The sequence below is a fragment of the Gossypium hirsutum genome, chromosome D12 (assembly GCF_007990345.1).
Source record: "Gossypium hirsutum isolate 1008001.06 chromosome D12, Gossypium_hirsutum_v2.1, whole genome shotgun sequence".
NCBI lineage: Eukaryota > Viridiplantae > Streptophyta > Magnoliopsida > Malvales > Malvaceae > Gossypium > Gossypium hirsutum.
Genome location: NC_053448.1, coordinates 2,609,184 through 2,625,823, shown reverse-complemented (window position 1 = coordinate 2,625,823; position 16,640 = coordinate 2,609,184). Strand labels below are relative to the sequence as shown.

The window sequence follows — 16,640 nt, the reverse complement described above, 5'->3', positions numbered from 1 at the left end:
ACATTCTTGTTCATCTTTCATTTTCACGAAAAAAAGAATAAGGGTTTGAAGCTTTCTAACCTTAGTCCATAAGTCATTTTAAGTCATTTTCTTTTAACTTTTATATTTTTGATATCGTTGCAATTAGGTCCAATTAACGTATATCTTTATTTTTAAAATTTTTAAAGATTTCTAAAATTGGCATTGATGTTATTTGATGTTTTTGAATGTTTACGGTAGATTTGGAAGCTATGAAATGTTTGAAGATTATTTGATAAAGTAAATTTTGTTAATTTTTGCATTTAAGGACTAAATTATGAATATGTCAAAAGTAATTTTAAATTTCTATAAATTTGGATTTTTGAGGGTTTTAGAAAGACATAATTAATTGGAATGAAAAATGAAACTCAATTGTGAAAGCTATACTTGTTTCGGTTTTAGGGACTAAATTGAGTCAAATGTAAAAGTTTAGGAAAATTATGTAAAATACAATTAAAATATTATAAGTATGAATTTGAGTGCTATTATGATATTGGTGTTGATATTTTGAATCTTAACTATTATATAGATCAAGTTGTTGACTTAGGCGAAAAAAGGAAAATTGCCGAATAGTCTCTAATATCCAAAGCGTTATCGTTTTACCAGGCAAGTTCATACAGTATAATTTAAGTTGTTTAGGTTAATGTGTTATATTAGATTTGTTAATTCTGATTGTTGGTGAATTGGAACTGTGTTATAACGTAAGATAAATCCCAATGAAATTAGTAAAAATCTCGTATGCAAGGTGTGAGTTTATAATGAAATTAGTAAATTATAAGGTTTTGAGCTCCTGCATATGTTGCAGACTTGAAAAAAAGTGATTTTACGCCATTGATTGTTGGCTAAGTTATGTATATGAGTTGAATATAATGTATAAGTAGGTTTGAAGTGAAAATGAGAACATTTTAGGTTATAAATGTGATTGAGCTCAAAATCTTATAAGTTGATGTTGTTGTTGGAATTTTATAGGTATATTTAAATTAAATAATAGATGTTTATGATAAGAGTATATGATGCAAATTGAGTCATGCATGTGAGCAAGGTGATAAATTAGAAAATGAATTGATGATGTATATATTGGGTTGAGTTTGGAAATTTACCATTTGAAGCTATATATATATGTGTGGATTTGGCTTAAAGCTTTTTGTATTTGATGTTGTTTTGAATACCATGATAGGTGAGATTGTTTCACATTGAATAATGTTTTTCGTAAGTGATTAAGTTAATTGTTTACATTGTATGAGCTTACTAAGTATTTTCTAATACTTATTGTGTTACTACTTTTGTGTAGATTTTAGACGTCTGGAACGTGTTGATCTGATTAGCGATAAGCACACACCTACCATCTCTTGATTCGGTAGACTTTTGATGTTTTGAAGTTGGTTCCTTGTAGCATGTACATAGGTTGAATGAATTTATGCTAGTTAAAATGTGTTTTGGTATAATAGCCTTGTATATATTTATTCTTATGTTTGTGAAATTGTTAAATGGTGTTAGTTTATGACAAAGTGTAGTTATGAAAATTATGAAATTGGCAAGTTTGGGTGAGATTATTCATATGTAATAGTAGTGATATGCAATGGTTATAATATGATTTACATTTGGTTTGAGATTAGTGAATTGTGGTGCCAACGAGGGCATATTGGTTGCTTGTTTGAATGATTCGGTAAATTGATGTTTTTGTCTTGAAATGTGCATATTTTGGAGTAGGTTTGAATGGTGTTAAATGACATTATAATTCATTTGGCATAAATGGTATGTAAATTGCTTAAAACATGTCATTTATGTTGTACACAAGCTACCACACAGTTGTGTGCCGACATGGTTAGATGACACGGACGTGTGTTCAACACATTCAGGGTGGTTTTTAGTCCACACGGCCACGGTGAGTTACATGGCCGCGTGACCGATGTTTTACCATTTTACCTATCTTTTTGTAAAAGATTCAAAATGGTCTCAATTTAGTTCCGAACTTGTTTAAGGGCTTTCGTAGGCCCAATTGAGACTTAGTTTTGTTTGTAATGCATGTTTAACATGGATTTAACTTATTTAAATTGAATTATTGAGTAATTTGTATACGAATGTTTTTGTTTACTATTGTGACATCCTATAACTCAGGTTTGACGACTGAACTGGGTATGGGGTGTTACAAAAGTTATTTCATAACCTCCTTTAATTAGGGGAAATTGTTATATCAAGCCACTTCGCTAAGTCAAACACTTTAATTAAGGAAAACATACAGAAGGGATCGCCAAAATTCTTATGTGCTTCTTACATGGATAGCCACTAAAGGTGATCGCGAGGCATGCCAGGCTGAGTTTAAGCATGATATTAACACACTCTATACTTGCCAATATTAGGTTAGCCGAAAATGCGGCCCTAAAATTTTGACCAAGCCAAACTATATTTGTAAAAGACGAACCCAAACCCATTTCAGGCCCTCCCAAGCAAATTTTTTTTAAATTTTAACAATATTTATATTATTTTTAATTTAATATTTAATAATTTATATATTTTTATCATTTATTAAAATTTTATATAGGCATCTTAATTTTTTTAATATTTACAGTATAATATTATATTTTATTATAAATTTAATTTTTATGTGTTATAAATTATATAATATATAAATATAACAGAATATAATATAATATATGATAAACATTAAAAATAAGTCGAGTTAGGCTCTAAGACTTTAAATATTCGAGCCTGAGCCTAAACTCTAAATCTATTTTTCAGGCCTAATATTTTTATTTAAATCTAATCAAATTTCAAACAAACCTTTATAGGTATGTAAATAACTTGACCAGCGAACAAATCTAAAAACCACTAGATTACATCAGGACGAACTCTTAGGGACTTCTCCAACCGTATCCTATGTAATCCCCTAAGACTATCGCTAACTCTACAAAAATAGGACCATGCCGTATCCAACCATATCTTATGTAGCATTCCAAAACTCTACTAGTAGCATGTCATGGCCCTACATAATTGAGCACATATCTAGAGGCCAATCATGTCATTCTCCCCTCTTTATAAGCTTCCTTCTTCCACTAATCTCTCTCCCCACAGCCACCTGAACCACCTCTATCACCACTTCAAACTTTGTATAAATAATTATGAATTTCATTTTACATGTTTAAATGCACACATGACGTCATGAAGTCAACACATAATAAAAACACCATCCCATCAAAGTGCTTATACAGCTATTGATGTGTGAGATTTTTATATTTTGAGTCTAACGAAACAACATATGACGACAAGAAAAAAAAGACGATTTCATTACATAGTTTGCAGTTAAGGACTACGAAAATCTGTCTGCCATTAATTGTTTTGGTTGAATTAACATATCATTATTTATATATTGTTTTTTTTAAAGTACTTCATAAATATGGTCGGATTAAATTGGTTAGATCGAATATTACCTTAAAAGGAAGGACCTTAAAATGGTAAAATTGAAAATTTGTACGAATTAGTTGAATCGATTTAAAAATTAATTGGATGGATGGTTACTTTGAAATTTATTATTTATTTACTATTATTATTTTGGTAAAAAAACCTAACAAAACTAAAAAAATATAACTAAACTACAACTATGGTGTTATTCCAACATTCTTCCTAATGATCGGTCAGAAATCTCATTAATTTTTCTGGATAGATCCCACCTATGAGTAGCATTGTACTGCTTTGTCCAAGTTTAATTTGTTAAAATTTTAATTTTTTTAAATCTAATTAGCGGATCGATAAATTGGTGACATGAATGATTCTTTCCCTTAACGATAAAATTAGAATTTTAAAAACATTGATAATTTTGAGAGTTTAAATTGAAGTAGAATTAGGTAAATGCGTGTTTCCAGAATCCACTTAAGATTTGATATATTAAAACCCTTATAACTTAAAAAATAAAGAGAAAATATATAACAATATTTGTGGCTTCATATTTTGGTACTTGAATGGTTCCCTCATAATCCCATCTAAAATATTTATTTGTTTTATTTTTTAAAGTATATATTTTTATAAGTTTTAATTAATAATTTTCGAGAAATAAAAGTACCATGGAAGTCTTTGTACTAGGTGTTGGATTTTATTAAAATTGATAAATTAGTTCAATTGATCATTCTATTAAAAATTTCATATATTTCTACTATTAAAAACTGATTCTTATACGTTAGTATGAGATCTACGCGACACGTCAAGTGTAATTGTTTGGTTATTCTAATAGCCATACCAATTTACTATTAAATTTAAGATTAACCTATTTTTTTTAATACAAATTAATTCCTATTTTAATTCTAGGTTTGTACTTCATATTTGTTGAGTCCAAATCCAATGTGCTTGTGGTTTGGGTAGCTACCTAGTTCATCATCACATGACTATTTTTGTTTTTTTAATTAAACCAATAATTTGAATGGCAAGACCAAAAAGTTTCAAATCTAGCAACATGTCGTTGACAATATATATATATATATATATATAGATTTTAAAAAATATATTTATTTCACAACATAAGTAAAAGTTATAAAGGTTGTGTATCGTATTTTATAAAAGAAAATTGTTGAAAATAAATAAGATTTTGGTTGAAGTTAAAATGTTTAATGAAATTTTATATTATAAAAATATCATCATAATAAAAAGAGGTTTTTAGTAGTTTGAAATGGTCAAACATGGTATAGAGAATTTTTTTTACCTAAATATTATAAAATAAAATAAAAAATTCGAAAATGATATCTCACCCTAATTAATTACGGGAATGGATTGTTTGGGGGTGGAGAGTGGTGTGGAGGCAACAGAGGCTTCTAGAGAACAAAGCTGCTTCTAATACATAGGGGCAAAGGCTTTGGTGCCGCCTGTCAGGTAGGCACCGCCAGTTCTCGGGATGTGTTGGGTTATACGGGTTATTTTGGTGCTGTCTACTAACTAATCTCTATCAATATAATAATAATATTTTTTTGGTTAACTGATTTTTGTTACTGTAAAAAAAAAAGAATGGTGTCGTCTCTACACCACCCTCCATCCCCAAACAACTCATTCCCATTATTATTCAGGGTGAGATACTATTTTCAAATTTTTTATTTTATTTTATAATATTTGGGTGAAAAAGCCTGGTATAGATATCATCCATATTGTTTTATCATCTTCGGAATTAGTCATTGCTCTTCCTAAAAATGTTATCTCTAATTCAAACTCGAGTTGTTTCTTAGAAATGTAGTGAAAATAGTATAAATTAAAAATGATATTTAAAAATAAAAAAATAAATATTGAAAAAAGGGAAAAGGAATGGAGGGATGTGAGAGGTCACATTCTTTTTTTCTTGTTCATCGGTTACCACTCTTTCCATTCTCCCTATAGGCGTAGGTTTGTTTGTAAATATTCTAAGTTTATAAACAATGGGAAAGGAAACCCCTCTTCAACTCTAAAAGCTCCTATACTTCTCACTATCTGGCCCTCCATGAATGAGCTTCACCACTCTCTTTCTCTTCTGTAATCACTTTTTCCCCCCCTCATTCTCTTTGTTTCTTCATCTCCGAGACAACGAAACAAACTCTCTTTTCCGTGAAAACTCTGATCAAAAATGGAGAAAAAGCAAGGTTTCTTCTCTGCTCTTAAACAAGAAGTAGTTAGGGGGCTTTCCCCTTCGCGCTCGAGGTCCAGCAGCCCTGCGAGAGCCCGTTCACCCTTTGCCACCCTACTGCGGAGGAAGAAAAACAACCACAACAACTACGATGGCGCTTACGTGGCGCAACCGGAGTCCTTAATCGTGAGATCCGGGAGTCTAAGGCCTGTCGGGGAAGCGTTAGCGCCGCTCATGGAAGGTCCGGATCCGGATGGAGGCGAAGTCGGGGATTCGAAGCGGGTTGGGTCGGGGCTAGGACAATGGGTTAAAGGTCAGTTGTCGAGGACCCCATCGGTTGCCTCGATGAGTTATAGAAGGTCTGATCTGAGGCTTTTGCTTGGTGTCATGGGTGCTCCTTTGGCTCCCGTTCATGTTAGCTCCACTGACCCTCTGCCGCTTTTGAGCATCAAAGACACTCCCATTGTTAGTCCCCTTTTCCCTCTCTCTCTAGCATTGCTTCATTTCCTCATAAAACGAAAAAGAAAACAAAAGAATTTTTGGCTCTTCTTTTTTGGTGATGGTTTGACTGAGACTGGTTAGCAGAAAGGGGAAGTTAGGTTGGAATTTAAATTACCGACAATAGTATACTCCGGGTTGGTGTTGTTGGAGTGTTTAAGTTCTTTAGGGTGTTCGTTAATTTAGATTTTGGACTAACTCTAATTTGCATAGATACGTTAATTGATATTAATCAATATAGAATTTGTTTGTATTGTTAATGCTTAATCATGTTCTAATATTTGCTTTAAGCTTTTTCTACGGGTGATAGACCACGTAAACTAATTTCAACAGTGTGTTTAATGGCTGTTGGGATTTTAGCAGTGTTTTGTTTGTGCAAATACAGAGACTGAAAACTACATGTGGGTGAAGTTTCTCATTTAATCAGATGTTAAGCTTTCTAGTGCTAAGATTCTGAGGCTTTAGTAATGCTTCGTGTTAAATTTGGTATGGTGCAGGAAACTTCCTCTGCTCAGTACATATTGCAGCAGTACACAGCTGCTTCCGGTGGGCAGAAGCTGCAAAACTCCATTCGGAATGCGTATGCAATGGGAAAGTTAAAAATGGTAGCTTGTGAATATGAAACCCCCACGACAACTGTTAAGAATCGAAATGTCTCTAAATGTGCAGAGTCTGGTGGGTTTGTACTCTGGCAAATGAATCCAGACATGTGGTATGTTGAACTTGCGGTTGGGGGCAGCAAGGTTCATGCTGGCTGTAATGGGAAGCTTGTTTGGAGGCACACACCTTGGCTTGGAGCGCACACTGCCAAGGGGCCTGTTAGACCCTTGCGTCGTGCACTTCAGGTGAGTTTTTATCTGCTTATTCAACTGCATAATATTGGCTGTTGAGTTATACTTTTAGCATTGTTCTTTTTCTGATGTTCTCTTTGGGATTATTACTCCTGCTTCAGGGTCTTGATCCTAGAACTACAGCTAGTATGTTTGCTGATGCAAGATGCATAGGAGAGAAAAAGATAAATGGTGAGGATTGCTTCATTCTCAAGCTATGTACTGATCCTCAGACACTGAAGGCAAGAAGTGAGGGCCCTGCAGAGATCATCAGGCATGTTCTATTTGGTTTCTTTAGTCAAAAGACTGGGCTTCTTGTTCAAATGGAAGATTCACATCTGACTCGCATCCAATCTAATGGTGGTGACGCTGTTTATTGGGAAACGGCAATCAATTCGTTTCTTGAAGATTACCGATCTGTTGAAGGTATAATGATAGCACACTCTGGGCGTTCTGTTGTTACACTTTTCAGGTTTGGAGAAGTTGCAATGAGCCACACGAAAACAAAGATGGAAGAAGCATGGACGATTGAAGAGGTTGCATTTAACGTACCAGGCCTTTCTGTTGATTGTTTTATCCCCCCAGGTGATTTGAGATCCGGATCCATCAGTGAAACCAGTGAACTCTCTCAGGATGAAAGAGGAAAAAGTGCAATTGCATTAGCCGCACATCGTGCCAAAGTTGCTGCCCTACAAAAGGCACAAGATGGCAATGCTGACAGCATGATTTGGAGGATGGAAGCCTGATGGAGTGCATGGCAATTGTTCATATTGGTAGCTAGTGCAGACTTGTTGACTAACCCATTAGATGTTACAAGGTAGAAGTCATTTTTTTGGACTTTGGTTTATATGCCTCTATTAATCTGTAAATAGAGTATAATCATTCTCGGGTTCGAACTTCCAATGGACCTGCATGAATCTTTATATACTCTTAAAGCAGAATCCAACTATGGAGTTGGAGCTTGGTTTTCCAGTTAGGGATAGAGCTAATGGAGGTTTGATTTTTAGGTTACCTTCCTCGCTTCATGGTAGATGGTAAAGCACTCCCATTAACCTTTCTATAGTTTTACTAACTCTAATGATTGATGAATATAATGTGGCGCAGCATAAAGGGTACTGCTGCTGATTAGCATGAGTTTGAGAGCAAATGTCCAGTTTTTACTTTTTAATGTTACTGTTTCTTGATCTGTGATTCCTTTTGCGATGGGTTTGACCTAAAGGCTATTTTGGGGGTTTAGGAATGGAAAGAGATTTTGATGTTGATGTGGGTGATAAAAAGGTATGGTAAATGAGATATTAGCTGGAACTAACTATTTTTCTTACCATATGTAATCAATGATCTGAGTTGGGGTTGGATGTGTGATTTCATTTGTCCATCGCTGCTGAATGCTAAATGTATAGGCAGAAATATCATGTTCTTATGAATAATGTTATACCATCATCATCTTTGAATGAAGCGTTGACTGTTCCTTTATTTGAATGGTCTAAGATTATTATATTAAACTAATATTGTCTTAACGTCTCCTTTTCAGTTTTCACCCATGTTGTGCATATTTAATGTTTTAAACCTTGAGATGAGCACCCCCAAGGCTAGTTTTATGTATTGTTTTAAGTGAGTGGGTCTTAGCCATTAGCCAGCTCTAATGCACCCATCCCTATGTGTGGGAACTTACTTTTAAGTCCATGGTGCCTGACAGCAAGCATCCGGGGTCGTCTTTTGAAAGTTCACCACCATTGTGTGCCTCATATTTTCCCCTTGACCATCATGTTTCCTGGTGGGGCCACCATTACTTTAAAATAATCCATTTCATTCCGACAAGTAAAAAATATACATAATGTCACAAGGTAAAGTGATCATCGGAGCCCAGGTCATGAATCAGCAGAGGCCAATGGTGGGGTTAGCTTGTGTATGAAAATATCTATCATTACAACTTGGCACGAGGTGAAAAAGCTCAGCTCAGTTTCCCGCCCCAAACCCCATGTGATTTCCTTTTTTCCTTTCACAAATAGCGTCTTTTTCTTTTACATGCTTTTGCAGATTTTGTCTTTCGGCCTTTCAACATCTTTAATTTTAATTTTGTTGCTGTTTTTTCTTGTAATCTCATTTTAATCTTAAATTCCCTCACTTTGGAAAGGAATGTTCCCACCTCATCATGATGTTTCACAAACCTCTCACTAAAGTGGAACGTGCATAAACGAGGGGAACACCCTAAACAAAACCCTAAGAGAGAGTTCATCATTCAAATCAAAATCCAATTTACAATAATCAAGCAATTGCATATACAATTGCATAAACGTGATAGTGCAATCCCAACAAACCTAACCTCCTCCTTTTCAATGCAGTAGCTCTTGATTCCATCAATTCTCATCAACATACCAGTTTTCCATTTAAAAATAAGACCACATATGTACTAATTTGTATAAAGTGTGATATGTTAAAATTTATGCATTAATATTGTATACTATGAATATTTAGTTTCACATCTTTTTTGAAAATCACTTTCTTATTGAGACTTATAAGGAGATTGTAACATGAATCCTCCAAAGTCAAAGCACGTGCATATGAAAAATTAGTTAAAGTAAAGCACAGGTTATAAATGTAAAAACCCCTCTAATCTAATCGCTTCCATTAACTAGTGTTCCAAAGGAGAAATGCTGCAACAGACAGGCCATCAATGGCGCTCAATTATTAAAATAAACAACCATAATTACCTCATTGATGTAGACTATTCAACAAGTAATTAGTTACAACAGCCAGCAAATAAATCATACCCTAATGAATTAGTTAGCTTGCATATTGAATGTTTATAGCAACTATTTCTATACGAGAAAGAAAAAGTATTTCTCATTCAGAGATGATCTATTGCGTAGCCAATCAATTCAACGTAATAATTCGAAATCCGCAATCGAATGTAATTTTAAAATAGTTTCAAAGATGACTGAATGATTTTGTTGGGATTCTAAGTTGACTTGAGGCCTTTAGTTTCAAACATTTTCTATATTTTTTGCCTTGAGATGTAGAGTAGGGGGGAATTTTATTTTACTTTTAATGGGGTTAGGCAAACTCAACTTATTTTTGAGTTATATTATTTCTAAGGGTGTTTTTATTCATTTAAAAATAGTCAATAAATAATATATTAATCAAAATGGAAAGCATGGAATCCCGTGATTAACGTGGATCTACAACAAATAATTATGAAAAATACGTAGAAGAAAGTGAAGGGAAGAAGCAGGAATTTGTGTAATAAATAGGGCGAGCACTTCAAAAACACACGTATGAAAATATAAATGAAAGGAGAAAGTGTCGGCATATATTTCCGAGAGGGATATTAATGGGAATGGTGGTGGAGCAATGGGGCTGTACACTGTACAGTGCCCTCGATGCTTAGTTTTTGCATTAATGTTTCTCCATGCCCACACCAAGTATCGCACTGCTCTTAATTGGATACCTCTGTACGTGTGTCTGCTTTCTTTCTTTTTTGGTCCAAAGTGTTTATTATTATTATTTATATTTACATTTTAAGATTTTTTTTTGTAAAGTTTTATCACATACAGTATAATTATAATTATTTACGAGTATTTGATACAATAATAAAATACATTATATTCTAAAAAATATATATAAGTTCAAACTTTGAAGATAATATTACTAAAAAAGACATACATAAATTCACGAAAAAATCAATCTTCATAGACTCTAAATTAGAGAAAAAAATAATGCTTCAAGAACTTGCTCTCTGTCTAGGAGTCCGATCTATAAACTCATCTTCATAGGAACTCAATTTATAAAGTACGGTACCAAATATCTCATAGAAAGGAAAAAAAGAAGAAGGTAAAAAGACGTCTCTAGTCTCTTTTAAATTTGAATTGAACAAATTGATTCCTAAGATCTCTCTTAATTTCGAAATTGGACAAATTGATGCTTTTAAAAAAAGTGAAGCAATTTAACCTCTATCAATTTCAAAAGTGAGCAACTAAGGATAATTAATTACGGTGTTAATATCTTTTGTCAGTTGTACATGGTTTGGATTCGTATAACACCAAATTTAGCCCTTGATGCTTAAATGTTTTGTCAATTTGACTTTGATTCCAAAAAATTCAACAAATCTAGCTTCAACATTTACACAAATATTGCATCCTATATTTGTTAAATCATGACCATATTAATAGAACATCTAAACTTTGAGAACTAAATTTTTTATTATACCATCAAAATTACGTACAATTGATGAAAAATGTTAACATTTAAGTGATTTCCTTAAAATGAATTGCATCTATTTCTTGTTTCAGCAATTTACACAATATATTATCTTGTTTTAATATTTGATTTCAATGTTCAATATTTTGTTTGGTATCTTAGTTTTTTTTTTTAAATTTCGTGTTTATGTTTGATTTTAATGTTTAATTTTGATACTCAAACTAAACAACATCACGTGGTCCAATAAACATTTAAAATATGTCCTCTTGTAAAAAAAAACATAAATACTTAATCGGGACAAAAGAAAAACTCAGGTACCAGATTGAATATTAAAATCAAACTCAGATACTTGCATGACAAGAAAATCTCAAATATCAATTTCAAAAAATTTGGGTATCAAATTGAACATTGAAGTCAAACTCAAGTACTCAAATATAAGTACCAAACAGTATATTAAACTTAAAATTTATTAAATTATTATTTTATAATTTTATAATATCTAATTTTTTGAATAATTTTAATTTGATAAAATAATAAAAAAAATTATTCAATATGAAAATTTTAAGGATAACACATATATCATTTAATATATATTAACAACTAAAAGTTATATATAACAAATATTAATTATAAAAATAAACCGTAAAATAAATATGTCTATAAAATTTGCATGTTATTCGTAACAATTTCTTAATTGGATCCGTAAATAAGGAATAAGCTCCAATTCAGCCCGGCCTAAAAGACCCAAAGCCATTGCGGCAGCGGGCTTAGTGGAGCCGCAGGGGGCTATTTTAGTTTCATTTCACATAACTAAAATAATATTATAAGTGAATGTTAACAATTATTACTATATTTTATTTTCATTATTTATTTAAAAATATGAGTAAATTTGTTGTGATTGAATTTTATTAAAATTTTCCATTGTTGTTTTTTAATCGAATTTTTATCTCTCAATATTAATTTTGATTATTTAAAAATATAAGCTAAGAAGTTTATTTTAATAATTAACAACAATTTAACATAAATATTATAACATTAATAATTTCAATTATAATTTCAATTTAAAAAATAAAAATATAAAAAAAATTTATTTTTATAAAATAACCATTTGTTATTTAATTTTAATAGCATATTAATTAACTTATCATTGTTAAATATTAAAATAAAATATAAGAAATATTTTTATTAAATTTTATCTTTTCAAACTATTTTAAATTAAATTTTGAATAGTTAAATTCTAGAAAAAAATTTGCCCTAATCTCCATCCAGTAACTAGGGGTCTGCAAAATTCGGGTAAAACCGAAAAAATTCGGTTAACTGACCGAATTCGGTCAGGGGTCAGTTAATTATTTTTTAATTTTTTGGTTAACGGTTACTTCGGTTCGAAACCGGTCGGTTAACCGAATTTTAACCGAAAAAATTAATAAATAAAATTATAATATACAAATAGGCCCACTATTCACCTAAACCTAATCCAAACCCAAGTATTCAACCCAACCCAATTACCCAACCCAACCCAATCATAAAAATTACAAATAATTTAATAAATAAAAATAAAATTCTAAAACTAAAACTAAAGTCTAAAAGTCTAAAAATAATTTAATTATGTAGTGATTCAATTCGGTTAATTCGGTTAACCGACCGAATTAACCGAAAAAATTTCGGTTCGGTTAATTTTTTTGAACAAATTTCGGTTCGGTTAACGGTTAAAAATTTTGAAAAGTCGGTTAATTCGGTTAATGTTATTTCGGGTCGGTTAACCGAATGAATACCCCTACCGGTAACATACCAGCAAGAGTCTCTCATTGTTCTCATATATTGACAATTGTGACCTGATCCAAGCAAATTTTACTTTTGTCTCGATTTTCAAACCTCTTGAGTATTTGTCTTGTATTGACTGTAGCACTATTCATCTTTGTTTAAATCGAATTAGATTGAGAATCAATTAAGAGACCGATTTAAAAAATGACCTTAAATCAATTAACACAAATTAATCAAATTAAAATTCTGATTAATTCAACCACTAATTCAATTTAGAAAACATTATATTGTACGTGGGTTGTAGATGATTCTGATCCTCGATTGCTTGTAAACCTTCTTTCTATGAATGAAAGTTCTATTTTGACCCAAAAATGGGTGGTTATGAAAAATTTTTAGGGCTTGAAATATAATTATAAAATTTTGAGAGGTCGAAACATAAATCTATCATTTATTAATTTATAATTTCGTCATTTTAAAGGGATTTTTTTTTCATTTGTACAATTTATCATGTATTAATTTATAATTTTATTATTTTCGGAGCTATTGTCCTTATCTACCCTTAAATTCGCTTGAGAAATTAATGTCATTTAAATTGTGATATGTATTTATGTAATTGGAGTTAATATTACTAAACAATTAAATACTGATTAAATTGAAGAACTCTCAAATCACCAAATTTTTAATACAAGTTAATATTTATTTAATATAAACCCATTCTTTTAAGAATTTTAATTTAAATTTGAGCACAACATTTAAGTTTTAACCTTACCAATATAATTAAAATTCTATGTGATTAGGGTGTTCATCACTTCAAGTGTAATTTGTGTTCGCTGTTAGGACATTTTCCTCATTTTATAATTCACCAACAAAAAAAATTAATTATCGAAATTATTTAAATAATTACTATATTTAAAAAATCATTACTTAAATATTTTTTTATGTTATTTCTATTTTTTCACCCATATGGTATATCCTAGACCTGTCCATGGGCCGGGCGACCCAGCCCGGCCCGCCCGAAATATGAGAGGGTTCGGGTAAAAATATAGGCCAGAAAAATAGGCTTGGACAAAAAAAGGAGTCCCGTTTAAAAAATGGGCCGGGCTCGGGCTCAACTTTTTTGGCCCTGGCCCGGCCCGAATATAATAAATATATATTTTTTATTTTTATTTTTAAATTTTAAAATACTTTAAAAATATTTTATTTTTTTATTTTTAAAATATTTTTTTTGTGTTTATTAAAAGCCGGACCGAGCCGGGCTTATTATTTTTTCCTGGGCCTGAGCAAAATTTTAGGCCCATATTTCGAGCCGGGACGGGCCAAAATTTTTTCCGGACCCGGCCGGGCCCGGCCATGGACAGGTCTAGTATATCCTTCTATGGATATATATATATATGAAAAACCCAAAATTCAAAAAAACAAGAGGATAACGCAAAACCCTCCTTGCAGACGTCTTCTGCTTCTTCCTCCAAACAATCTCCAAGGAAACGAAAATGGCTGCCTCTTCCGCTTTTCTTTCTACTTTTATTTCTCCCCAAACGGTCTCCTTCTCACCCAAATCCTCCTCTTCTCTTCGCCTCCTTCCTCCAACTAGCGTGCGCATGGTACGAACTGTGACCCTAGCCACCGCTTCACAGCCCGCCACCAGCCCCCGGACGCCACGCGGCATCATGAAGCCGCGTCGTGTAACGCCTGAGATGCAGGATGTCGTCGGAGTCCCTGAAATTCCCCGAACTCAAGCCCTTAAGCAGATTTGGGCTTACATTAAAGAGCACAATCTTCAGGTCTGTTGTCTCTGTTTTTTTTTTCCTCTTTAAAGTATTTATAATATATCCTAAAACGGGTTTCTGTGTTTGGTTGTCGTGAGGTGTGAATATCTAAGGGTTTTGGATGGGTTTTACGTGTTTATCTCTATACCTTGTGGTTGTGAATGTATAAATTCTTTTATGGTGAATGTATAATTTCCCACTGGTAAATATATGTTCATATTCTTTTGGATAGAATTTTATGATTTCTGTTTCATATCTGTATAGTAGTTTGAATTCAGGGTGGCTCTATAGGGTTCTTGCTCTCATTTGGATGTTTTAATGTAACTGCCTTGAACATTTAGGATTTTGAAACTGTGGGTTTTCTAAATGAGTTTCTATATGTGAAGTTAACGAACATAACTCTGCAATTTCATTGTTATGATTTAACTTGACTAGGTTCTTTTGTTTAAGGGTAACATTACTGGTCGGTGCCGGTGCATGTTTGGGATATTTATTTTGTTGGCAAAGGGCGTCCGGTTAGTCCTCTAGGATCAAAGGGAAGCTTTGAAGCCTAGAAATTAATGCCTCTACCGAGTTAATATTGTTGGCTGCCTTTGGGGCATTCATCATAATGGCTTGTTAAAAGTTATGCAATGTCTTTTACGTGGTTCTGAAATTCTGATTACTGCCAAGAATCGTTTGTGAGAAGTTGATTGCTCAAAACCATTTTTTCTGCTTGATAAAATGTTTTGGGTAGGTGCATTTGCGAGACATTTGAATTGTTATCGAGCTTATGCGTTACTAGACAGCTATGTGAATGATGCATGAAACTTGGGTTTCCAACGAAATGAACTAGTCTTTCTGAAATTTAGTTACCTTCATTTTGCTTTGCCCTCTGTGTTTGCTCTGAATAATACCAACATAGTAACCTGTAACCATTTGTATAGGACCCTGAAAACAAGAAGATTATAAACTGTGATGAGAAGCTGAAGAAGATATTTGGTGGGAAAGATCGCATTGGATTTCTTGAAATTGCTGGGTTGATTAGTCCTCACTTTCTTTGATGAATCCTAGCGAGAGAGAGTGTTGGTTTGGAGAATAGGTAGGTAAAAACTTCAGTTGGTTGATCCTCTCTTTGAAGAAAATAATGCTTTTTTGTTTTCAATTTTAGCAGTGCTACTTGGTTACTACACAAGTACCTTTTTAAGGGTTTTGTTTTATTTCCGCATTCCCTAATATGTAGACTGGTTTTATGAAAATATTATTAGTGCATTCAATGTTTATTATGCATTATGATCATTCCTCTTATCACTTGATTGATTTACATAATGGCTGTTGTGGGAAAAATGCTTACATGGCTTAGATGGAATATTGTTGAGGTGATGGAAGAATTTATATAATAATTTCTCCATGTCACTAGTATTTACAAAATTTTAATTTTATCACTTCTACTAAAAATTTATTTTAATAATTTTTTATACACATTAAATTTATTATATAATTTTTTTTCACGTGTATCGTTTTTATATTAATATTTTTGTTCGTTGACTTAGTATAATAAGTTAACTACTCAATATTTATGAGAATTTTTTTAAGTAAGTTGTCACGTTATCTATCATTCAATTGTTAAATAAGTATTTTATAAATATATTTTTAATGTTGAATTTTTCTTTCACTGATATGATAATATTTTGATGTTTTGATAGAGCGTCAAATAATGCTACCTAATATGATGCCATTTTAACGTGCTATAGAAAAATGACGACAATATGAGCTAGAAGCAATTGAAATGTATTTAATATTTTAATCATATTTATTTACTTATTTAATTTTATTTTTACTCGCAATTTAAACTAATTTATTATATATATTTTTTGGTGAAGAAAAGACGCATTACAATAAACTAAATTCAGCCAAAAGCATTGCTATATATATCAAACTCCAATAGATGTAAGAGTTCCTTAGGAACCTCCTCAAAAACTGAACATTATGGTCCTTGTCAGACGCCATTTAGTT

The 16,640-nt window shown here is 32.1% G+C and overlaps 2 protein-coding genes across 2 annotated transcripts; both read left to right on the top strand.

Annotated features, from left to right (window-relative positions):
- Positions 1 to 5,165: 5,165 nt before the first annotated feature.
- LOC107916534 (uncharacterized) lies at positions 5,166 to 8,394 on the top strand. Its single transcript, XM_016845806.2, has 3 exons — positions 5,166 to 6,058; positions 6,589 to 6,936; positions 7,044 to 8,394. Exons 1-3 carry the CDS (start codon positions 5,594 to 5,596, stop codon positions 7,665 to 7,667), a joined length of 1,437 nt encoding a protein of 478 aa, XP_016701295.1. The 5' UTR covers positions 5,166 to 5,593; the 3' UTR covers positions 7,668 to 8,394.
- Positions 8,395 to 14,270: 5,876 nt separating this feature from the next.
- LOC107917025 (SWI/SNF complex component SNF12 homolog) lies at positions 14,271 to 15,923 on the top strand. The gene is made up of 2 exons (XM_016846415.2): positions 14,271 to 14,660; positions 15,572 to 15,923. Exons 1-2 carry the CDS (start codon positions 14,370 to 14,372, stop codon positions 15,686 to 15,688), a joined length of 408 nt encoding a protein of 135 aa, XP_016701904.2. The 5' UTR covers positions 14,271 to 14,369; the 3' UTR covers positions 15,689 to 15,923.
- The last annotated feature ends 717 nt before the right edge of the window (positions 15,924 to 16,640 follow it).